This window comes from Mandrillus leucophaeus, unplaced genomic scaffold (assembly GCF_000951045.1).
Source record: "Mandrillus leucophaeus isolate KB7577 unplaced genomic scaffold, Mleu.le_1.0 Scaffold140, whole genome shotgun sequence".
NCBI classification, from domain to species: Eukaryota; Metazoa; Chordata; class Mammalia; order Primates; family Cercopithecidae; genus Mandrillus; species Mandrillus leucophaeus.
In genome coordinates this window covers 5,859,477-5,886,195 of record NW_012101366.1, presented here as the reverse complement: position 1 = coordinate 5,886,195, position 26,719 = coordinate 5,859,477, and the positions used below count along the sequence as shown (strand labels likewise).

The 26,719-nt window shown below is 33.7% G+C and overlaps 1 protein-coding gene across 2 annotated transcripts in view; it reads left to right on the top strand.

Annotated features, from left to right (window-relative positions):
* FAM126A (family with sequence similarity 126, member A) overlaps positions 1-24,445 on the top strand; it is an 82,758-nt gene extending 58,313 nt beyond the window's left edge. For both annotated transcript variants that reach the window (XM_011973922.1, XM_011973923.1), the window contains 4 exons: positions 946-1,062; positions 4,103-4,190; positions 5,004-5,163; positions 19,559-24,445. In XM_011973922.1, the coding sequence (XP_011829312.1) occupies positions 946-1,062; positions 4,103-4,190; positions 5,004-5,163; positions 19,559-20,133 (940 nt within the window). In that variant the 3' untranslated portion in view covers positions 20,134-24,445. The remainder of the gene's footprint in view (positions 1-945; positions 1,063-4,102; positions 4,191-5,003; positions 5,164-19,558) is intronic.
* The last annotated feature ends 2,274 nt before the right edge of the window (positions 24,446-26,719 follow it).

The window sequence follows — 26,719 nt, the reverse complement described above, 5'->3', positions numbered from 1 at the left end:
GGGATTGCATTGGGAGTTATACCTGATGTAAATGACGAGTTGATGGGTGCAGCACACCAACATGGCACAAGTATACATATGTAACAAACCTGCACGTTAGGCACATGTACCCTACAACTTAAAGTATAATAATAATAAATAAATTAAAAAAAAAAAAGGAGTTATCTATCTGAAGTTTATTATGGTATACTGTATGAGGTTTGAGTCTAATTTATAGATTTTTTTTGGATCCTACAGTTTGTGTCAAGAACTTTATCAGGAATTGTGGATCATACCACACATCTATTTATGACAGTGCCAAGTTTCTTTTTTCTTTCTTTCTTTATTTCTTTTTTTTTTTTTGAGGTGGAATTTCACTCTGTCACCCATGCTAGAGTGCAGTGGCTCGATCTTGGCTCATTGCGACCTCCACCTCCCAGGTTCAAGTGATTGTGCTGCCTCAGCCTCCCTAGTAGCTGGTACTACAGGCACATGCCACCACGCCCGGCTAATATTTTGTATTTTTACTAGAGACGGGGTTTTACCATATTGGCCAGGCTGGTCTCAAACTCCTAGCCTAGGTGATCCACCTGCCTTGGCCTCCCAAAGTGTTGAGATTACAGGCGTGAGCCACTGAGCCTGGACCGTGCCAAGTTTCATATAATAGGTTTAGCGGTACCCAAAAATCATAGATAATTGATTGACCAAAATTACTGAACTAACCAGTGAGTGAATCTGGTTCACTTACTCTATGTATCTACATACCTCAACTTTATATGTTTTTTCCTGGTATAACTTACTCAGGAATATATTACAGACAAATGTTCTGTTTGGAAAGATTCTTTGTTTCATAAATATTAGGTTTGTTATGAAAGTGTACCTAGTACATTGTTGGCTTATAAATGTTAAAATAGCTTACCTAAATTTTTACCAATTTTACAAATACATTTATTTTGGTTTTTCTAGAATCTGTGTTTGTGGATATCCTCGACAACATGTAAGAAAATACAAAGGTATAAGTAGCAGGATACCAGTTTCTTCAGGATTCATGGTGCAAATGTTAACAGGGATTTATTTTGCCTTGTAAGTATCTCATCATATGCAAAGTAAACCTTTAATTTCTTTGGAAAATTATAGTCTGTTAATCTATTGTCACTATATTATAATGTCAATAGTTAAGTAATTTACATACTTTTTGTGAAAGAATATGAATGAATATCTTAAATAGTTTTATTTAAGGAAGATATTCATTCAAATTCTTTATTTTATTAAATAGTTTTAATACTTTAAAACTATTACCTTAGTTTGAAACATGTCTTTTAAAGTTCTGATGAATTTTTAACCAACTAAAACACTTTATCATCTTTCTTAAATTCAAGGATGGAATGAAAATTAGTAACACTTAAATATATTCATAGTCTCTTTCTTCATTTTTTTTTTGCTATAATTTCCAAATAGCTTTTTTTCCTCAAGAAATATCTTTTCTCATTGCCAGAAACTTTAGCTCTTAAAAAACATTTCAGAGCCTCTTTGATTAGAAATAGTTTATTATTAGCTTTCTATTAGTTTCTAGTATTGGTGCTCAGTCTCAGTCTTACCTAATGACTTGGGTACTAGTATTTTTCTTTGAACCCTATCCTTTACTTTATAATTCTCTTATTATACATGTCTCATTTACTTTGCATTATATTTACTTGATACTTTTAATTTTCTCTAGTAGAGTATAAACTTTTTGAAGGCAAAATTTATAAACTTCGTAAAGGCAGAATTTATCGTCTCTGGGCCCAATCTGGCCTGATGCCTGTTTTTGTCAAGTTTTTGCAACACAGTCATGCTTGTTTGTTTATGTATTGTCTATGGCTGCTTTTGTGTTGCAATGGCAGAGTTGAATAGTTGAGACTGTATGGCCGACAGGCCTAAAATACTTGTTGTCTGGCCCATTAAGAAAAATTTTCTGACCCCTGTGTTAGACCATTAATATTGTCCCACAGTTCTTGGATGCTCTGATCTACTTTATTTTATCTTTTTTCTTTGTGTTTCAGTTTGAGTAGTTTCTGTTGGATATATCTTCATGTTTACTGATTTTTTTCCTTGACTAGGTCAAGTCTAGAAAGGAGACCACTGAAGGCATTCTTCATCTCTGTTACTGTGTTTTATTTCTAACCATTTCATTAGACTCTTTCTTGTAGTTCCCATCTCTTTGCTGAAATCTTCATTTGTTCATGCATGTTGTCCATCTTTTCCACTAAAGCCTTTAGTATATTAGTCATAGTTAAATAAATTTCCCAAATAACTTCAACATTTAGGTCATCTATGAATTTAGTTCTACTGCTTGCTTTATCTCTTGACAGAGTTGGTCTTGTTTGTTTTGGTTTTTGTGTGCCTTGTAATTTTTGATTGTTCATGATTTTGTTCAGTGGTAGGACAGTAGAGACTGAGGTAAATATTATTTTTGACAGGAGATGGGCATGCCTCTTCTAGGCTGCTAGTGGAATTATTATAGGCAGAAGTGAACTAGGATTGGGTTTTATTGTTATGGTTACCCTCAGGGCACCATCTACTTCAAATTCCTCTAGTGCTACCTGGTACTTAGTTGGAGAGCTGGATTGCTGGAGGGTATTTGTTAATACTCCTGCTTCCTCCTCAGCTTTCAGCCTTCCTCAGCTTTCAGCATTCCCTGTATGCCTCCACTGCAGATAGATTTCTCTCCATGTTCTCACCCCTTCCTCCAGCAATAGAGTTCTGTTGCTTGGTTCTGGGTGTGCAGTAGCCTGATGGTGGTTGGGGTGGTGGCTTGGAGGGGAGCACGTGGAAATGGGGGAGGTAATGTTCTCTGTTGTCCTAGTCCAGCCTCAGTTTTAGGCTGATCCCATGTCCCTGCATCTCAGGGATGGGAGTTTCTCAGTGGTCCTGCCCTTTCTTCAGTGATGATACCTCTACTTATCTCTCTACTTGCTGCTCTTTCCCCAAAGGCTTTAACATTTTTGTTCCATGTGATAAAGGCATCTGGCTGGGTCTTTGTACTTTTCTCACGGAGAGGTTACTCTTTTCCTTCAGGCCTATACCATCAAGGGCAGTTTTCTCTGACCTGTCCTTTTTCTAGTTTTTCTTGTGAGTGCCTAAAGGAGATTTATGGAGAAGAGCCTGTGGTGGATACAAGCTGCCACTCGTATGTGCTTTTGGAGATCCTGTACTCTCCTGCTAGCCCATGAGTTACCTTTTAGCAATTTGGCTTCTAGGAATTTGTTAAGAAGATTAGCTAAATGTTTCTTACCTGCTTGTATTGTGGCCCATCTCTCCTTAGAGGCACCTATCTCTCCTTGGGGTTCTGGCTACGTGGATGCCCCGTGACCTCGGCTCTTTGATGGATTCATGAGAATTTATAATTTTATAGATTATCTGGCTTTATCTTGTTTTTATGGTGGGAGTAATATTCTTGCCAGTTTTTAGGCCTCGCTTGCACTCTTGATGTAGTGTATACCTCTTTATTTTGTTGTTAGTTGATCAAGCCACTATATCTCTGTTCATTTTTGTAATTTAGCTGATTTTTAGGAAGGGTTTGGCATATCTTTGAAAATTATGCATACACACACACACACACATACATACACTCACACACACATGCACACATACTTTTTCCCTCATGTTGCTCTGCTATTTGCAACATGTAGCAAATACACATCTAAGTGACTATCAAAATGCAAAGAAATAACTACTCAGGCCACATTAGTTGTATATTCTCATTAAAAACTGTGGGAGTTACAGAGTAATTTGGCCATAAAGTGTTCTGAACGTTATTCTAAGGTATATAATTTATTATTCCCTGATTTGCTTTGAAAGTATAAAATGCTTTGAAATTGCCTTAGCTTTTTTTATTTCTGTTCTATAAATAGTCATGTTCTTTAGAGAAGAAATGTAGATCTATAAAATTTTCTTTGCTATTAATAGGCATTTAGATGCAATTCGAAGGAATTCAAAGATTTAAAAATACATTTTTAAGAGGAGTAGAATGTTAAGCAATGTGCTAATATGATCTTTTATTTTCTTCAGTAAAGATAATTTCTCATTGTATTCTGTTCAAAAACAATTATAATTTCTTTGTTTAATTCATCTAATTTTATAGTTATAATGGAGAATGGGATCTCGCTCAAAAAGCACTGGATGATATTATATACAGAGCCCAGCTAGAATTATATCCAGAGCCATTGCTGGTAGGTGCCTGACTTATTTATGTAAATTTTATAATTTAAGATTTCTCAATTTAGAACTATAAATTGAGAGAGCCATTCATAGTTCATTAATATGTCATTAATACTCAGTGTATTCATGCTCTTGTTATACATGGAAGTTTTATAACTTAAAAAAGTAACAAATAAATTTTTTAAAAAATTTTCTTTGAGACAGAATTTTGCTCTTGTTGCCCAGGCTGGAGTGCAATGGCATGATCTGGGCTCACCACATCCTCCACCTCCCAGGTTCAAGCAATTTTCCTGCCTCAGCTTCCCAAGTAGCTGGGATTACAGGCACATGCCACCATGCCCAGCTAATTTTTTGTATTTTTAGTTGAGACGGGATTTATTCATGTTGGTCAGGCTGATCTTAAACTCCCGACCTCAGGTGATCAGCCTGCCTTGGCCTCCCAAAGTGCTGGCATTACAGGTGTGAGCCACTGCACCCGGCCAAAATAAAAATTTTTATTAGACCGACTTCCTAGACACCTAACAGCCTTTTTAACTTATAAGAATTGTTCTCCTTAACATACTTTAGCTGCATTTATTAATCAACATTAGGCATTTGGAAATCTAATTGAATATTTTGAAATTTTTAACTTTATCATTTACATATTTTTTAAACCATGGATTTCCCCCTGAGCCTCCTATTCTTATCTTAGAGGATTTCTGTATCATCTTTTAAAATGCTTGGGAAGAGCATCTTTGTATAAGCCTGTTTAGCGTCATGTTTTATCTAAGGTTAAGGTAATACATCTGCTCATGTTGATCTTAAACTATATTTTTTCTTCTTAGGTTGCTAATGCCATAAAGGCTTCATTGCCTCATGGTCCCATGAAATCTAATAAGGAAGGTACAAGGTGTATTCAAGTTGAAATCACACCAACTTCCTCTAGAATATCAAGAAATGCAGTAACCAGCATGTCAATAAGGGGTCATAGGTGGAAAAGACATGGTAAGAAATATGTAACTCTTCAAGTCAAACCATTGTTGATTTCTTTACATTTTTCGCTGTACTTATGGTGCTATAACTTCTAACTTCAGTAAATAGTAGTCTGGAAGAAAGAGCTGTGGAGTTGCCCTTAACTCCTAATTTATTATCTAGGAGCAATAGGCAATAAGAGAAATGGAGCCCCTTATGTTACACATATGAATGAAAATTTATTTAAAAATCGTATTCATTTTTAAATTGTTATTTCAGTAGGACAATAAGGAAAATGCATTTTAAAATTACTCATACATTTTGGGCTTGTATTCAAAAGTATTTGCAAATATTCCTTAATTAATATTTCTGATTTCTCAATTAACTCTTAAGCAAGTGAATTTACATATTGAAGTAGAACAACTAATAGGGACTTTAAACACTTTGGACTTTCTGGTAAAGAATGCCATAGTATTGATGCAACACTAGTTATTTGTATTTTCTTGAAGTTAATTTTCTTCCAAGATTCTGTGTATGTGTGTGTGTGTGTGTATATATATCCCTTCTTGTCTGCTTCATTTTATTATTTTAAAATTTTACTGGAAGTCAGTTTCATTCATTATGGCTTTTTCAATGCTTTCCCATTTCCCTCCCTTGTCTTTTAATTTATTATTCTTTATTTAATTTCGTATTCTTTTTATAACTTCCCTCCTATCTAGACGTTATTGTAGTGTCAACAACCAGTCTAAGAAGGAAATTATCACCTTCCTCAGAAGGTAACCATGGTGGGAAGCACAAAGCTACTTCTTTACCCTAAGCAAACATCTATATTAGAAGTAAAACAAAATCCATTCTCTGTTTTCTTCTTCCTGTAAACTGAGGTGAAAATAGTAGTTCCTTTTGGTATATTTAGTTCCAGTTGTGTTGTGGTTTCTATAGAGAAAATGGGAAAGGAGGAGAAGAATGGAGCTATTTATGGTAAACTAGAAAGTTGATGATGAGAACAGTTGCCATTGTTTTCACTTAAAGAATCTAGGTGATTGTATGTCAGAAAAGAATAATGATTATCCAGCTTACCTAGTGATCATTTTTGGTGTTTTTAAAGTGTGGCAATTCTTGAAAGTTCCATAGGAAAGCATAAAAGAGGTGGTGATGTCTGCCAATAGCAAGGCACATTATGCCACCATTTAAAACATACAGTCTAAACATACTTCAGCTTCTTCAGTGAAAATTATGCTACTGAATGGGTCTAGATTACAGGTAGAAAGTCATCTAATTAGATATGGTTTACCCTGAGATTGGTTTTTCTGTTTGGCATTAATGTGTGAAAACAGGCATGGAGGCAAGGAAGCAGATCATAGTGGTTACTGTGGCTATAAGTGCTCCCGAGCTACTGCTATAGGAAGCACAAGAATGAATTTTAATTTCTTTTCCACTTTCCTTCTTGCTATTTAGGTAGACATATTGGGAATTAGGGAGAGAAATGCAGGTCCTGCAGTTAAAAATGTGAAATATTGATGCTCCCTTGTATTTGTGCATGTGCGTGTGTATGAGAGAGAGTACATGTGCATGTCCAGGAATACATTTAAACAAGGAGGTTTGTACCCTGCAATAAAATGGAAGTCATTTCCCAGAAATGTTTTATAGGAAAAAAATTACAAAACAAGAGAAAAGACTGCTTGAATGTATTGTATCTAGCAGATTCTTACATATCTTCCAGATTCCATTTTGGCTGCCACTTGAGGGGTTAGCACTCTGTCTTAGGATTTTACCTTTGTTAAAGTAGTATTCTTATCACCTGTCCCCCTTCACAATTCTAACACTTGGGAAACTCCTGTTTATTATAACAATAAAATCATAGATGAGAATATAGAAGTGAACGAACTATAAAAAGTAAGTCACATGCATGGAACAGATACAGAATACAACTTAGCCTTGTTCATCACTCTTCTTTAGTGTGAATTTCTTTTATCCAGTGGACTCTAAAATACTCCTAAGTCCTTCTTATTTGCCTCTACAGGTAGGTTGCAGTCTTCTCCTTTTTTAGGGTAGTCTTGGCTTTCCCTTTTAGAGCAGTAAAGTTACTGTGTTCGGCTGAATTTAAAAGGTTTCTATTTTCCATCCTCATGGTCCTGCTTCCTACTTCTAGGCTCTCTAACAGGCACTGGCTTCCTGTGGGGAAAGTAGATACCTTTGCTGTACTTCTTAGATATATAGACAATTCTCAAATTATAAATAGATTATTAAATTTAATTTTGTTTATATATAAATTACAAATTTCTCAAATTATAGATTTTTAAATTTAATTGTATTAATATATAAATTCTATTGTTGATATTTATATATAAATCAAAACAAAATTTGTTTATACATTTCCTTAGAAATGATATTAAAGGGCTTGTAGATCCCAGGGTGAGCCACAGCAGCCTTTTTATCTCATAATGTTTCTGAAACATAGGACTATAGAATGTAAGTTCAGTTCATGGCTGTGTGAAAATACATTTAGAGTTTCTATATTTAATGGAACTCTAAATGTGTTTCCCATTCTACCCACTCATATCCCTACTATTCTCTCACCACACCAACTCTCACAGTAGGACGAATTTCTTCCCAAACCCTCACCTGTATCTATCATACAGTAGAAACAAAGAATATCCCACCCTAAGCCAGTGGTCATGAGGGTTGGGAAAGGAGAAGGGACAAGAACCATGAACTTTAAGAAATATTCTTTTTTTTTCTCTTTCTCCTTGCCTCTTTCTTTGTTTTCCTAGTTTTTGGAAAGCAGAAAGCAATTGGCCCTTTTTTTCTTTTTTCTGTTGGAGCTCTTCCCTTTTTCTTTTACTTATTTGTCTTTATTTATTATTGCATTTCTCCTAATTTCTTCTCTTTCTATCTTTTCTGGATAGATGAGGGAAAGGAGTGAATGAGGTTTTCTCATGGAAAGAGCCAAGTAAAACTTTGCTTTTTGCTTTTTTTTCTTTTCCATCTCCCTTTACCGTGAAAGAATATACGTAATTAAGCCATGTGAACGTACTGGTGTGTTTGCATATCTGAGTCCCCAAAAATTATTACACAGCCAGCAAATACATTAAATTAGAGCAATTAGTGGACATTTATTCTCCTTTATTATCAGTAACAGAAGAATCTTTCTATTTTCTTTACAGCCCAGTCTCACACTGTAGTGTTTTTAAAATGAATTTTGAAAAGTTTTAATTATTTACATTTTAAAATATTTTAAAGCTCTTCTAGAATGTATTTTAGGATTCTCTAATGCTTCATAGATCTACCCTTTTTTTCTTAAGGTTAAGAATTATTCACAACATATTTTAATGGAAAGTATTATAATGGAAGTTTAAAAATTACTTTATCCTTAACATTTCTACACATTTCAGAATATGCATCCTTGGCCATGGTTTTGTTGTTGTTGTCAACCCAGGTTTCTAGAATTGCATTTTGACCAGTCCTGTTATTTGCTTGGCTCTGTTTTTTATTTTTATTTTTTTAGTTAACTTTATTTTTTAGAGCAGTTTTAGGTTAACAGCCAAACTGAGTGGAAAATAAGAGAGTTCTTAAATACCTCATGACCCCACATTCATAGCCTCCCCCAGTATATCAACATCCCGCACCAGAGTGGTACATTTGTAAGGACCTATAATTTAAGTTTTGAGCAGACAGTGCATCCTCATGTCAACTAAATAGGATGATTTTTAAAGAAAGATTGGTTTCAACTGAGGTATTATTTTGGAGAGATCTGTTTGACAACTAATGGTGTGTTTGCTTGATTTGCCCCACTTTTCAGTTTAAGTTAAACCATTGTATGGACATGGCTTAACTTAATGTGTTTTTCAAATTTTTTAAACTTCGTGTTTAAATCTTTGAGAAAATTCTAATGACTTTATCATTTTATGTCAATAAATATGTTTGGGAAATAAAATTACAATGTAGAATTGCTGCTTTTGACTTCTAAGGAACATAATTTCAGAATTAAAAGCTTTACGTATTGCTTATTCTTTTATGCATATTGTATTTAATTTAGTCTACAGATGGCGAATAATTCAAGGCAAAGGTGTATTTTTTTCAAACTGATTTTCAAGTCACCTACAAATTGAGGGCTATCTAGAAGTCATAATTTGAAAGTAAAACACAGATGGAGAAAGATAATAATAAAATAAACTTTAAAAAGCATTCAATGAGTTTAGAGAAGACTGAATAGATTATGACCATAATAAAAGTCAAAATGAAAATTCCAGTAAGAAAAATGAGATAAAATTTAGTAAAATAATTCATTAATTTTTCAAGTTAATAATTAAAATTCAATTTTGCTTAAATATTTCCTTTTAAAAATAAAAAGTTAAAGGAAAATAGAAAGTATTTCTTTATAATTATGCTTTAATTCTATAGTCATTCTTAAATGTTGTTTCCAAAGATACCTTTATCATCTACCATTTCAGCTATTTTAAAAAGCTCCTTTTCTTAAGTCCCTGAAAAGTTCTCTTTTCACTCCAGTATTCCACTCCAGTATTCTAGTGTACAGTTTATACTTGTTTATTTCCTTGCGTTTTTCCATTCCTTCCTCCTTTTCTTTTTCTTTTTTTTTTTTTTGAGAGCGTCTCGCTCTGTCCCCCAGGCTGGAGTGCAGTGGTCGGATCTCAGCTCACTACAAGCTCCGCCTCCCGGGTTTACGCCATTCTCCTGCCTCAGCCTCCCAACTAGCTGGGACTACAGGCGCCCGCCACCTCGCCCGGCTAGTTTTATGTATTTTTAGTAGAGACGGGGTTTCACCGTGTTAGCCAGGATGGTCTCGATCTCCTGACCTTGTGATCCGCCCGTCTCGGCCTCCGAAAGTGCTGGGATTACAGGCTTGAGCTACCGCGCCCGGCCTCCTTCCTCATTTTCTAGAGCAAATCTAATTGCTATTTTCTCTCTGTTCACCACAGCTAACTACTACCATGATTACTCATTCTTCTTCCACTTTTTAAGAAATTACCTATTCTTGGAACAATGTAAGAGATTTCCTCCTTTCTTTCAAAATAGTTATTGTAATACCAGTCATTTGTTCTCTAAAAGTTCCCTAATTAAGTTATAGTTACAAATAATGAGTGCTTATAATTTTTGCCAACTATCAAAAGGCTTATCCAGTGAAATCTCGATTTTTTTTATTGCTGCCCATCATTCTTCCCACTTGCGCCTTTGTGAGATAATGAGACAAGTGAAAACATTTGGTATACTTTAAAGCACTACATAAAGGTAGATTATTAATTAAGAACAGTTTCATTTGTTTTACTAGCTACACAATAAGTGTATTTTTAATAAGTTTTTATTAGCTAGTTTGCTATTCAAATTGTCCTGTGATTCTTTAGTACTTTCCCAAAATTCTAAGTTTTTGAAATTTGTAATTTGGATTTTCTCAATTTGAGTTAAACTTGTTTAGTTTGAGTATAGCATCAAACACAAAAGTACACATGTTATGTAATAGTAACAATTACTTTAAAGATTTTTTGTGTGTTCTGTGGTATTGGAGTACAGTACTCTACTTTATTATCTAATGTGTATGTCACTGTTACAGTAAGGATTTTTAAAATGTTATTATTGTTTCAATCCCAAGTTAACATAAAAATAGAAGTTACATAGACCAAATTTATGTTTCTTATTTATGTACAGTTATAACTGTTTGCAACTAGTAGGTATCAGTAATAAAAGGAATGTTTATAAACTAGATACTTTGAATGTTTCCCTACTTTTGGTCCTGGCATATGTTAAATGGTTTATTTTAATAACAATGCATTGAATTATTTTCATTTAGGGGATCCAAGAGTACAAAATTTTAAGTAGTAAAAAAGAATGAAAAATAGCAACTGTATATATTTTTAAGTCTTCTAACTTAATAATGCAAAATAAGTACTGTGAGAATTTTAGAATATTTAATTATATGCAGTGTTTATGTGAAAAATCAGACTAAATGAAGTTTATGTAGTTGAAATAAAAAGAAAGTCTAGTTTCATGTTGTTAAAGCAGTTTTATTGCATTTTTCAGCATTTAAAATAATTGCTTCTCTTTAATGGATGCCATCATATTTAAATAAAGTCAAATGATTATAACAGAGGTCAAAGAGATATTATTTAAAAAAACGAGAAAGTGATTTGTTTCATAATTTGCTCATTCAGTGGTTTAGTACTAGCTTATTAGATGAAAAAAGAAAAGAAACAAAGATTGCAATTCATATTGGAAAACACTAAAACTGGTTATTGATTTAGAAAATGTTAATACATTTCTACTGTATAATAACATTGATAAAGCAAAGAAGTACTAATTGTTGAACAAATCTGAAAAATTATAATGGATGTATTTTAGTAAATATAAATAATATTTATTTATAAATATTTTTAAGCATTTAAGGTTGTCTTTCTAGATACTACAAAAGGTAAACGGTAATAAATCTTGAAATGGAACATCTATTTTGTAAATCTGATTTTACAACTATGAGAAAAGTCTTCAGTTGAGGAGAAATAAAATTGCTAACAGTTACAGAAGAATTTTGAAAAACAAAGAAATGGTAATAATTTTAAACCCCAAAGTAGTAAACTTTAAAGAATTGTCTATTGGAATAATTTTTACATCGGCAATTAAACATTTTTAATGTGTATGTTTTTATTTGAAAGGTTGTCTATATTTATTAAGGAAATTTAGGAAATAAAAAATTATCTGGCAGTTTTATTTTTAAAAATGAAAATACTTTTAGTATCATTTTGAGAAGCTCCATTACTTTCAGATTATAAAATGCTATTTGAGGAACAGATTTTCTTTCCCAATATAGAAGATAAAACATTTGGACAAAAAGCATTTATTTCTTACCAAAAATTTTGTGAATTTTAACTGGCATTTTCAATATGGAACTTCCATGGAGGACAAAATAAAATATTAGGAAATACTAGATTACTCAAGGAAAAAAGACATGTTAACCAAAGAGCTGAAATATGTTGATATGTTTAACACATGTGGATATTAAGTTTGAGGGAGGAAAGAACGACTGTGTGCAGAATCCTGACTTAGACTATTTTTGAAGAAAACAAAAAAATCTCATTTTATTTCCAGGTAAAATGAAGTTGAAAAATTTTCCAGCCAGTGACAGAATTAATGGTCTTATGAGGCAAAAAAACTTGTTCATGAATTATTGTATTCTACATTTTTACTAAGGGGGACTTACATAAATCTTGTAGTAGTTGAGAAAGTTATTATTTATTATGATTATTTATTGAGCACTCCTCCTTTCTCCACCTTTTTATGAGCATTTGCTGCACATTGCACACCAAGGAAGAAATAAGCTTTTATAGGTAGTTTTGTAATAGGTGTTGCTGACCTGTTTTTGGTCTGTGCTGTGTGGTCATGAGGATCTGTAATAATCATAAAGGATTCACCTGGTCCTGCAGCAGCTTTATGTTGCAATTCTCTATTGGATTTTTTTAAAAAACTTGAGACTCAATAAAGATGACAAAAGGAGTTACTGAGAGTAATTGAATCCACCTCAATAAGGAGAATTCTGTCATTTACCATGTATACAACCAAAGCTAAAGATCTGACTGTTTTTCACTTATGGAGACTGCTAATAGCTCCTAACTGGTGTGTCTAAATAAATTGTCCTGTTCCAGACTGTTTTTCTGTATGCCCCAGGCTGCTCTTTTCTTACCTAGACAGTCTGCTTACTGCTTCAGAGCTCAGATTTTGACATCTGAGTCTTTGTTTTTGTCCTTGCTCAGAGTGCAGCCCTTTAACTGTGGTGGGGTCCCATCCTGTGTTTCTGTGATAGCTTTGCTTTCCTCTAATCTGCCTTGTAAATGCTGGCTCAGGTTGAGCATTGCCACAGTGCTGTTCTTTCTGACTCAGGATACACTTTATGATCAGTATTTTTGTTATGCGAATGTGACTTCTATTGATAAAAAAGGCTAGTAAAGTATGACAGTATGCAAATAGTTTTTCCATGTAGCTGTCAATGGCTATCCACTGTAATCACAATAAAATCCAGACTTCGTACTATGGCATATGTGACCCTGGTGATATGACCTCTTGACTACTGCTTTGACCTCACTTTAAGACCACTCTCATCCTAGTTCATTAGACTCCTTCATTCTAACACTTCAACATACTAAGCCGTTCTGCCTTAGGGGCATTGTCCAGTTATTTGGAGTATTTGAGCTGAAATGTGAATAGTGAAACGTACCTTGACTGCCCTTACTCCAGATTGTTGTGTGGCTAGCAGGCTTTCATCATTCACGCCTCAGCTTAAACATCTCTTCTTCAAAGAGTTTTTCCCAGACCACCCATCTAAGTACTTTTATCCCCTACTACCCTACTTACTCTTTACCATCTTATTTTTTTTATTGCATTTTCTGCTATTTAAATTCTCTTGTTTACTTAGTTCCAATATTACATTGTGATCTCTGTTCCCTTATTATATAGTGAGGGCAGAATCTGTCTTTTTGGCTGTTGTATCCCCAGCATCTAAAACAATGTCTGACATATTACAGGTGCTCAACAAGTTTTAGTTGAATGCATGAATAAGTGAGTGAATGATAAAGAAATGTATAACAGGGTGAGCAAGTTGGTCTTTTCTTGTTTTGTTGAAGAACAGTATAACAACATGATAGTAAACTAGGTTAGGGGATATTTACTTATAATTCCAATATTTAAATAATTTTCATTTTAGTTTTTTCTATGCATGTATGTTTTCATGGTTGTACTCTATTTAAATGTTTTTGGTATTTTGTTTTTGTTTAGTTAATATTGTCAGACATTTTCCCTAGTTCTCCTAGTAAATACAGTTATTTTAATGGCTACATAATATCACATTGAGTTGATATTCCATCATTTGCTTAATCATTTTTCTAATATGTTAAGAAATTTGTTTCTGAGTTTTGCTATTATAAATAACACTGCAAGGAATAGCTTAATGAATATAGATAACATTTTTCTCCATTGAACAGAATATATTATAAACATAAAATGACTATATTAAAGGATATTTGTTCTGGTATTTTATGGCATTTAAAATATCTACATCTCATAAATTGTAAAAGAATGTGTATGACTTTGTTTTGGGGTTTATTCTAAGTTAAAATACTTTTCATAATTCATGTAAAAATTGTGTGATGCAGACAAATAATAAATTATATTTTTAAAGCTTCAGCTTATTATTTTCACAAATAAGTTTGTAAGCACCCCATATAGCCAGATGCCTTTAGACTCAAAGTAATCTGAGTACAGAGATGTATAAATTCTATGAATAAATAAATTATTTTATTAAAATTACCACGTTTAGTAAATAGGGCAGCCATAAAACAAATAAAAGCAAAAGCTAAAGTGGTTTTGTAAGTGACATAATAGAATAGATATTTGGGATTATAAAATGACATTTGAGAGAAATCACAAATTTTCATGATTGGTTTTAATATTATTTGCAATTTGCTTCACTTTTTTTCTTAAAGCTGGAAGAAATTTTTTAGGGCGAAATCATTTGAGTACCTTTGAGAACTAATTTGGAAATGTCTATTAAAAGTATTCTTTAACTTTCATTTCTACATGTGGAGAGTTTACCTATTTATGCATATAAGAGGTTACACAAATAAAATATATCCTGAGAATTTTCTCTTTGAATCTTTTTTGAGCTTTTTGAATTATTTGAAGTCAAGTTTTTTTTTTTTTAAGGTGTGGATTAATCATGACTTCATTTGCATAGATTGTTAAGTTCTGGGGAAAACAAAATCTAGTTTATTATGCATTTATATTCCCTTGCAGCATCTTCTATATAATTTTCATAAAGAAAGGATTAAGTTCTACTCTTTAGCTATATATGCTATCCTCTGGATAACATAATGCAAAAATAGATTTTAAAAATGATCTTTTTGACCTAAGCATCTTGCTAAACCTACACTTAGAGACGGCTCCTTCACTTTTCCAAAACAAAGAGGCTTTGCTTTTCTTTGCCATATAAAAACTCTTATTAGCATAAGCTATATGTATTTCATTTATCCAGTCAACACATTCACAGCTTACCCTTCTCATATCTTCTGTATGTTTTCTTACTTTTATTTATTCTAATAATTTAATCTGATAACAGAATATTCACTTAATTCATCAAAAAAAGATTTCTTGAGTGCCTACTATATACAAGCTACTTTTCCAGGTACTAGATATATAGTAGTGACTAGATGAAAATTTTAAAAACTCCTTCCTCATAGAACTTAGGTCTAGTAAACAAGATAAATAAATAATTGTAGATTAGATAGAGAGTGTTAAGTGCTAAGAAGAAGAAACAAAGAAGAAGGTATGTGAAACGTGGGGGCTATTAAAACTTTGGATGGGTTGACCAAGGGAGACTTCACTGTAAAGGAAATTTGTGAAAAAGATTTGAAGTAAGGAAGTGAGCCATTCAGCCACCAGGAGAAGAGAGCAGCCAGGAGAGCAGTAAGACAGTGTGGGTGGGAGTGTCGGGTCACAGAGTTATACAGGGAAAGAAGTCGGAGAGCTGATAGAGAGCGGGATTAGGTAACAAATGTTTGTTTGGATTACTTAATTATCTTTCTTTATTCTGTAATTTTTCTGAGATTTATGTTTCTGTTCTTTCTAGCTCTGTACAGAATTACTTGCTCTTATAAATTTAATAAGCAGTTTAAAAAATCTGCCATTGTTAACCATTTTTGAGTGATAATAAATATCAATTAATTAGTCAAAGATTTGTGTTTGTGGGAAAACACATTATCTCGTTTTTCTACTTGCCATTTAATTCCATGATTTTTTTTTAATGTAATATCATTGCTTTTTGGGCTGCGGACGTTGATCACTATTCTGATAAATGTGATTACATTTCAGTTGCCTAGTAGTGCTTTATGTAATATTCTCCCTGTCATTTTCTAGTTTTTCATGCAAAATCCTAAATTTCTGCCACTGAAGCACCATTTTAAATTAATAGCTTTCTTCGGCATCTTTTAAAAAATTGACCCAATTAAAAAAAAAAACCAGACCTAAACTCAAGAGTAATTACTTTCCTAGGATTTCTTCCAGACTTTTATTTTCTCTGGCTCTCCATTCAAAATAAGTTATTTGCTTTTATAAAATGGCCAGGAGTCTACACAAGTAAATTAAACCTAATTGTGGGATGTCAGAGGATATTTAACTCAAATGGACTCCAATGAATTGAAGAGTTAGAGTTAGTATTTATAGTATGTTAGAATAGACATTTGAAGTTAAAAGATTTTACTGGTTAACTTCCCCCACTGAATAGTTGTGTAGTTCTTCCTGAACTTCAGTTTCCTTGTCTGTAAATGGGAATCAAATTGCCTACTTCAGAGGCTCACTAATAGATTGTTTTGAGATTATAATTGAATAATATATGTGGACACTCTCAAGAAAGTGACTTAGGGCAATTCAATGTAAGTATTGTTCTGTATTCTATGAGGCCACCTATGCTTAGTTTTAAGATTTTGTTAAATTTTAATATTCATTGCCTTTTTTATGTCTGGATTTTTTTTTTTTTTTGGACTGAAGATCCCTTCAGTAGATCTTTTGTGAAACAGCTTCTACAATGTAAATAAACAAGTCTTGGCCTTCACAGTGCCATGGTGATTTTATCTCAGTTGCAGTGACCTCTGGCATGTACCTCAATAAGAATTTATTTGCCCTCACTTGGATGACAGTTGTCAGCATTTGGAAACAGGCTTGGTTGGAGCTTTTTAGTTGCATTAAACCTTTATTAGAGAGCACCCAGAAGCAGCAGTGCACTACTACCTCACCAACATTCTGCAGCCTATCTAGGAAATAAAAACTTTAGAGAACCTTTAGTCAAAAGCCTATGAAGCACTAATTAAGGGGAAATAATTATACCAGCATGTTGGCTCAGCAGTGCAAGGCACCATGAAGCTTTGAGAAGGGGCTCCCAGAAGTGCGTATTGCTGCTGAGTATGGAGTATCCAAGGCACCCGTAACAACTTTTGTCTTAAGTTTTTAAAATTTGAAAATCAGAATAGAGCAGTGGTTCCCAGACTTTGTTACCCATTAGTCACCTGGGGCTTTTACAAATCTTATGCCCAGGTAATATCTTACACTAATTATAAATTAGAATGTTTGGGGGTTGGAGCCAGGCATCAGTAGTTTTTAAAGATGTACAGATGATACCAATGTGCAGCTAACTTAGGGAACCACAGGAATATGTGGCTCTGGCCTTCGTTCTTTTACTACCTATTACTGTTTCTCAGCCTTTAGCATCGTTAGTGGGAGTCTGATAATCCTATCACTAAAAATATTTGAAAATAGTAGGTGATGTCCTGTAAGCAGGTTTGTGGTCTACAGTTTTTAAAAAGTATATGCTATTTTATGTGGTCTTATGTTGCTTTGAACTTTGTTTCACTACTGTCACCTTCTAGATATACTTATGTTACTTTTTCCCATTTACATGAATAACTCCTTGACAACTTTAAATAATATTATGCCTTTGTTATTTAAGACCAGAATAAAATAATGTCCACAGGTATTAACTAGTTAGGAGTTTTGTTTCTTTGTTTCATTTATAATGGCTGTTTTCAGATAAAGGGCTGACAGCCAATTTGTTTTTCCAAATCCATTTTTATTTTTCTCCAGTCTAGTAATGAACTAAATTTATGAAATTGGTATGAGTCTGAATAAATCAACTGCTTAACTATATCACAGCCACATTAATATTTACTATTAATAATAGATGATATATATCTGAGACAAAAACTATACCTGTGGCATTACTAACCATGATATCGTATGTGAATAAGCATTTTCCCAAATATCATGGTTTATTAAGTCAGTCTCAATGTAGCCTAGTAAAAAAACTAGAATTTTAGGAGTACAAAGGGGAACTTCTATGTGGCTTTGTTCATAATGTTGACAAAAGCTAAAGTTTTGGCTGTAGATCCTTGAACATTTGCCTAAGACTTGACATAAATTCAGGTGGTCACCATATTATCTTAAAAACACTAGAAAATTACCCAAAGAACACAAAAAGAACAATTTAAAAACAAATTTTATTTTGATTTATTAGAAAATTTATCTTTCATATTTCATGTGAAATGTGTGTGTGGAAAAAATGCAGAACGTGAATTGATGCTCTGTGAATTCTTTGTTTGTCATTTAAAATTAAAGAATATGACCCTATTGTCTCTGGTGCTATCAGAGTATTATAAATTATGGAAATTACTACAGTGCAAATATTTGGCTTAATTCATAACATTTAGTCATCCAATTTTTGTTTTGAGTCTTTTGCTTTTCTCATTTCACATTTTTGTTTTGTTTTCATCCATCATTTTGTCTTATCATCTTCAATTCTAGAGCAACCTGACAACAATAATGATACTACTGAATTGGGCATCCTTGTCATTCCTGAGATTAGTGTCACAAATGTGGCCGGAGAGAGAACCGGGAATGGGGAAAAAGGCAGAACACTAGGAGAAATTGATGCTCAGCATATACAGGGTGTGCAGGAAACAGCCACAGATCCTAGAACTGAGAGCAAAGGCTTGCCAGAGATCAGGAGGCAAAAATCTGTAAGAAAAATGATGGAGGATGGAATAAACTCACCTGGCAGAGTGCAGTTTTAGCAGAGCACTTTATAGCTGCACTCCAAGGTATCTTAAGGCAAAGGGCCACTGATGCATGTTAAGCAGCAGTTGCACAGTCACAAAAATTTTGCATGTAATCTAATCCAAATGCATGAATTATGCACCACATTTCTCAATGACTCTTAATGCTCTTTGGAATGATTATACCTATATTGTCTTTTAGTAAATTGTTATGAAAACTGAGGCAGAAAATTCCTTCTAAAATAGTTTTCTGCTTATGTTTGGAGTTCTAAAATTACTTTTTCAGCTTTGTCTTTTTGCCATCTTTGATATGAAGGGTAATGTGTATAGAATTTTATATTTGAGCTTGTGATATTTATAGTCTAGATTTTTGAATTTGATAAAATAATCTACAGTATAGAGTACAACCTTCTAAAAAAGTCTTTAAAGTATTCTAATACGAATTTTTTAAAAGTTCCTTGGTAAAAGCTTTGATTTTATACTGCTTTGCTACTGAAGGAGAGTTCACCCCTAGTTTTACTGTGTGATAATATTTCTAATTGTTTCTTATCTTTTGCATGAATAGGAGAATTCTTTCTAAAAACATAATGGGGTATGGTTTATGGCATGCTTGTTGTTTAATACACTATAAATTACCGTCATTTAATTACAATGAACTATTTTTCACGTTTTTATAATGTTTTGATTTATCCTTTGATTTTCTGTAATCTGTTGCTTTATAAAATTATGCTAAAGCTTAATTTATTTAAAGTATAACTGATTTGGTATTAATCGTTTAAAAAGATTGCTTAAAATACTTAATGTTAATTAATGTTTGTCATTTCTTTGTTTAGGAAATACAGAATTAACAGGTCAAGAAGAACTGATGGAGATATCTGAAGTTGACGAGGGATTTTATTCCAGGGCTGCGTCTAGTACCAGCCAGTCGGGTTTATCAAACAGTAGTCACAATTGTAGTAACAAGACAAGTATAGGAAAGAACCAGAGACGGTCAGGAGGAAGCAAAACTGGAGGAAAAGAAAAAGAAACTACAGGGGAATCTTGCAAAGATCACTTTGCTCGAAAACAAACTCAGAGAGCCCAAAGTGAGAATCTTGAGCTTCTCTCTTTGAAGAGACTTACTTTAACAACCAGCCAATCCCTACCTAAGCCTAGTAGCCATGGTTTGGCTAAGACTGCAGCGACTGTATTTAGTAAATCCTTTGAACAAGTCAGTGGTGTCACAGTCCCACATAACCCGTCATCTGCTGTTGGTTGTGGGGCTGGGACAGATGCCAATAGGTTTTCAGCTTGTAGTCTCCAAGAAGAAAAGCTTATTTATGTTTCAGAAAGAACTGAACTTCCAATGAAGCATCAATCAGGTCAGCAGAGACCTCCTAGTATTAGCATTACTCTGTCCACAGATTAATTAGTAACGTATTTTTCTCCCATAACCCAGTGAACCCAGAAATACAACTTTGCTTCTTTATGAAAGTACCCTGAGTCTTTCATCCGTGTTCCTGACAGGAGCCCTGATGTCTTAAATTCTGAAGGCTCCCCTGACTTTATGAAGGGAAGATTGTCTAGGTTGCAGTAAGTTGAAATATGTTTTTTTTTATTTCTAGATTAAGATTTTTTCCCCTTGGTTTAAGTCTTTTTTTCCCCCCTTCTTATTTGTTATTGTTGCCCTAAGATTATCAGTGACAATACATTTTGACAGGTTGTCTGATCAAGTTGGTTATGTCTCATGTGAGGTTATAAGGTAGTTTTTCTTGTTTTGGTTTGGGTTTTTAATAGCTCCTATTTTGGTGGCTGTGTGTTTGACCTTCAGAGTCAAAGGGAGTCTCCATGTATGGGAACTGTTTTATAGAGGATGGGGCAGAGGCACAACTCCAGGAATTCTCCAGCTCCTGGTCAGGAAGCCAATCTGAAAAACAGGCGTATGGAAACACAAAAATGATGTGTATGAAAAGCACCTGATGAAAATATTTGTAAGCAGATCATCTTTATGATTAGAACAATTTGCTCAAAGCACTGGAAAATGCCTGGTAACCCAGTACCTAGAATATTATATGATTCCAGGGGATGGGTAGAGGCATTTCTGTTGTTATCTCTGAAACATTTTTATATCAAAAATCAGATTGCTGGTAGGTGTGTTTTTTTGAAGTGTTTGGATTTAGCAGGTGAAGATCCCTTTCAATTATTAAGGTATAATAGGCCATAAAGCTGATTTACCCTACTGCTGGACTTTAGAAATCCTAGTTAGTTTGGACTCCTATAATTCAGAGCATACGTCATTGGAAGACTTCCTGGAAATCAGTGTAAATCTTGCAACACAGCTCTCAAGATACCACTGTGTAATATGGAATTGTTTGTATGCAAATGCATTTTTCATCTATAAAATGTCATGAAAGAAAATAAAGATAGTAAAATATGGACAAAGGACATTTATATATTAACTAATTTAGAGTTGTTTATGTTTGTGTTCTTAAATTTAAAATATGAAAAAAAAGAAATGTCTTTCTTGTTTGTGAACAGACCTATTTAAAATATCTTAGTATGATATCAAAAGAATAATCAATTTAGTTACCTCCCAACTAAAAATTAAAAATAAAAAAGATGATATGGCAGAAGTTGAAACAAACTTGTAGATGTCTGTATGTGACCTCTAGATGGAAATAAAAGTTTGGTGTTTGCTAGCAGTGGTCCTTTTGGCTATCGTTGGGGTTCCCTTGTAAAGTAAGTATACTTAAGTCATCATTCAGAGAGAGAGCAGGGCTGAGGCTGAGTCAGTTGACTGTTGAGGAAGTCCTAAGGAGCTGTCCGGTTGGCTCTTTCACTGTGAGTACACAGCGGTTTCCTTCTTCATAGTCCCTCTCTGTGGTCACCAAGAGAGCATGCTAGTGTTTTCCTCTTGTACCTGCTTATGCAGAGCTCAGATATGTGAAAAATTTGTACGCTTTGAAGGCCGCCAAAGCATTTATACTCTGAACATAGTTTTGACCGCAATTGCTTTGGCTACCAGTTTAAACTGAATTCTTCAAAAAGCATGAACTGGTTTTCATTCATTAGCCCTGATTACAATGTGGTTTTTGACATAAATGAATTTGATTTTTTTTTTTTAAGCTCCAGTAACAGAATGGAATAAGATCTGTTGCCATAAATTGTAGTTAAGAACTGTAAGGCAATCAGGCAGTGAAACTTGATATTGTATTAACTTAATGGGAACCCTGTATACAGTTTAAAATATTTGTAAAATGTCACTGTGAATTTACAGATGTCTGTTTGTCATTCTTTACCAATGAATTTCCCCTGTGCATAGTTATTAATAGTGTGGGTATTATTAAAAACTAATTTGTAAGATAGGCATTTTAAGCAAGTTGAGGTGCTTAGGAAACATTGTAGAATAAGTTTGAGGTAATGTTAGCTGACACAGCTGAGAGATCAGATTTTCATGTTCTACCACTGTAATGGAACCTCATTTGGGTATTCTTCTAGACCTTTGCTAGCTGTGTGGTCTGAGGACCAGTAAGTAGGATTGGCATTATCTGGTATCTTGTTAAAAATGCAGAATTTCAGTGCCACTCTAGGTCTACTAAATTAGAATTTGCATTCTTAACAAGGTTCCCAAGTGATTGTTATGAGAAGAAAGTATCAGAGTGCAAACAAATTACTTGTATGATATGTAGAACTACCAGTAGTCTCACAGCTCTAGATCAAATGTGTCAGACACTAGGTCATTATAATCTTCATTGGTTTTGACAGCTAATTAATTAGTTTAATAATATTGACATATGGCTTCTTAAGTATTTGAATTCTAAATTGCTAATGATCCTTATTTTTGCAATAAAAAATGTAACAGTTTATATTTTTCTTGTTAACTATAAATGGAATCAGAGCTGCAAATACCTGAAATTTTAAGTATGAAAAGGGGTGCCACCCTTTTATATACTGCACAACAAATTTGCATTTGTATATTCTTTTAAAAAATCTCTGAAGGCTTACTCAGTGAAATGGTTCTGATTTTTTGCTTCAAATGATTTGCACTAATTGATTTTCTGGAGAGTGGAGTTATGTTAACAAAATTCTTTTATAGTTCCTTTGATACTATTTCAAATAAGGATTACACATTGAAAGTTTTTATAGAAATTATGAAAATTGGATAATCTTAACTATGGTAACAATGACTATTATCCATACTGCTTTCTCCCCACTCAACTTTCAAATTTTAAAGTTGGGGTGGCTTTTGTAGGTCACTTTCTTATAAAGATGCTGATGGTCACAGACCTCCTAAGTATCCAGAATAATATTTTTATCATGAGAAGGATTCCACACACAATTGGGGTCTTGCACCCCATATTTCAGAGGATCTGAACAGAAATTGTGGCTCCATTGCACATTTTAAATCTCTATAGATTCTTGAAATCACCCAACCTCTCACTTTTGAAAACCCAACGGCCTGGAGTATTCTGGTGGCATTGGAGCCAGCACTAGCTTTTTGGAATCCAAGTGGGGAGAGAAACAAAGTAGACTTTTCAAGGGACTGTCCCAGAGTACCCAGTGCAAATGTCTTCCCTTCCCTTCCTGAAGCCACAGGAAAGCACCCTGGAGTCCTTTGTATACCACTATGGAAATTTTTAAGGCAAGCTCTCTAGACGTGAAGAGTTGGAATTCTCAGCATCTAAATGATGACTGAAGTTTGTTTTGAAAAAGCAATATTTCATTGCCCTTTTCAACTGTGAAGCAACTGCTGAGCAAATATTACTCATTTTTTTAAAAAAAGTTGAATTAAAGGGAAATATATTTTTAAAACCAAAATAGATCAAAATGATCCCAGTTTTAAGGGATTTTGCCTATTTTGGAAGAATAAAACTAAAATGTTAAAACTGTTGAATTATGGAGAACAGATGTAGTCCGAGACATAATTTTAAACAAATATTTAAAATAAGGCAGTTAACATTTGCGTCTAGGCACAATAAATCTATATTAAAGGGAAGCACATCAAGGAAATATATATATGTTGAATAATGTAACTGAAAAATATTTTTTAAAAACCACTTAAAAGGAAAAATAATTTGATGGGTACTTTAAGCATTGTAGATATAAATTAATGTATAATAGTGTCTTCCCAGTCTTTGTATGAAAAATTAAAACTCTCTAGTCCTTTAATGAGCATGAATTCATACTTCTAGATTTGTTGCTTAATAAAATTATACTCAGTACTTTGACTTATTCAGATTTATGTTTACTATTGTTAAATTCTTCATCAGAGAGCGTAAATATATTGTTTTCTATACTTTGTAACTTGTGCATATCTAAAGAAACTAACAGTGAACATTTTGGGAGATGTTTTTGTGTTTTTTTTTATAGTAGAGTTTTAGAGTACCTGTGTCTTAATAGGAAGTTTTTACCATAAACCCAAGATTTTATTTCACGTATTGTTGCTTTCTCTTATATGGAGCTTATTGTGTACCTCTTACCTTTATTTCTAATCATTTGGTGATACTAATCTTTTCATAGTAAATATATTTGTTTCTAATTGTATTCCTAGAGTTTACATTCCTAAAGAATAAACTCTGACTTTGGATATTTTTATGTGTTCCCTACCTTCTTAAGGCTATGGAAATAAACTGGAGTTTAGTTTTTTGAATTTTTGTATATTTGCGTAAATGTTCTCCATATGCAGTACTTTATACCACAAGTGTTGCCTCTTGTTTTATTGAAATAAAAACTGAAAAAAATATTTTTTCCAGATCAGTTTACTCATTTAAAAAATTGTTATAAAAATTTGCAGAAGTTATGATATGAAGGAAGAGAGTAAAGGAGGAAGACTTAGGTGAGTTGAGCCATTGAGAGCTTTTGGGGGTAAGTGATAAGACAATGACCTCATTCCTGGCTTTGTGCTTTATATGTCATAGGGCTGAGGAGTATGACAGGTCCACTCGTATTCATCCAAAGATGAAGATGAGCTCTATGGGCCATGCACCAGTGGTGGATTATTTGTCATATCAGAAGCACAGGCAAATTTAGGTAACATCACTTTGTCCTTCTAACTTTAGAATCTTTATTGCCAGGTGTGGTGAGTAGTAGTCCCGACTACTCTGGAGGTTCACTTGAGCCTGGGAATTTGAGACCAGCCCGGGCAATATAACGAGATTTTATCTCTTAAAAAGAAAAAAAAAAAAAAAGAAGAAGAAGAAAGAGTCTATATCTTTGAGTACAGAGATCATATGCCCCTAGTACCTAGATAGGACTTTGTGCATGGTAGGTATCTAGACATTTAGTGAATACATGAGTTAGGTTGATGTTAGCTTTGGAAAAGAATCAAGGATAAAGTCTTCAGTGTTTTCTTTAACAGTACAATTTTAGAATTTTGTTTGTTGGCTTTAGGAAATCTCAGTGGCATTACATGAATTGCATTATAGCATGCACTTAGAAAAAAGAACCTATGGCTGGGCGCGGTGGCTCACACCTATAATGCCAGCACTTTGGAAGGCTGAGGTGGGTGAATCACCTGAAGTCGGGAGTTCAAGACCAATCCGACCAACATGGCGAAACCCCATCTCTACTAAAAATACAAAAATTAGCCGGGTGTGGTGGCGGGCACCTGTAGTCCCAGCTACTCAGGAGGCTGAGGCAGGAGAATTGCCTGAATCTGGGAGGCGGAGGCTGCAGTGAGCTGAGATCACGCCACTGTACTCCAGCCTGGGCAACAGAGTGAGACTGTATCTCAAAAAAACAAGCAAACAAACAAACAAACAAAAAAACGGAAAAAAGAACCTATTAGACCCTTGAAAATATTCCTGGCTTGTAGTTGATTATATGTTTGGTTAATTCCATTTCATCTAAGGAACTAAGTAATTTAGGAAATGTGTTCTTAACTACTCTTAGAAGGGTATTTGTAGAGAACCAGAGTGGTGATTTTGTAAGCAGTATTTTGTCCTATGCAATATGCACTCTTCCAGTAACTCCAGTAGTCCACATAGTTGACTCACCTCCTACAACCTTTGTTAATATCAAGATAACTGTTTTATAATTGTAAAGAAAGATTTTTTACAAGCAATTGTAGTTATTTTATTATTTTCTTTATATTATTGTGGTAGTAGTGACAGCTAATATGTGTAATTAAAATGATCATCTTATCCTCAAAATCATCCTATAAAGTGCATAGAATCCCCATTTTACAGAAGAGGAAACTGAAGCTCTCGATAGAGTAGAGGACTTGGCTAAGGTCACCTAGCTGCTGAGTGGCAAAACTAGGCCTTGAACACAGATCTTAGGACTCTCACTTTTATATCGCTTGGTAAAAGAAGGTACTAATTAAATCCTACCTAATGGAGATGTATTTAAAATTCACTCACCCCATCTGTCTTATAGGTGATAGTTGTAAGGTAAGATAAAATCAAAGTGTTCTAAAACTAAATCATAATACATTTTACAGAATTAGAGATAATTGTGTTTTAGTGGTCAAACAATGCTGGTTATTCTGTTAGTGAAAGCATGGTAAAATGCAAATTAAAATAAGATTTCTTTCTTTTTTTTCCTGTCAGATTGATAAAGATGAAGAAGATTGATTCTAGTATTGACATTGGTATGGGGAAATCATTAGTCACTGAGATGATTAGCAGGACTGTAAATTGGTACAAATGAATTGGTGGGCAGTTCAACAGGATCTATCAGACTTTAAAGTGCACCTCATACCCTCTGAAACAGCAATCTTACTACTCTTCTATATTCCATTCTCTGTATTCTACTGAAAATGTAGCACAAATACGTAAACATAAGCATGCAAGGTATTCATTGCAGCATTGCTTGTAATAGCAAAAACAAGCCAGCAAATCTAAATGTCTATTATTAGAGGAATAGATAAATTATGGTACATACATATAGTGGAATATGATGTAGCCATTAAAAAGAATGCAGATCTGTATGTGATGATTTAGACTGATTATATATTGTATGATCCCACTTGCTTTGTAAATGTGTGCAGTAGTTAAATATGAGTGTGTGTATGT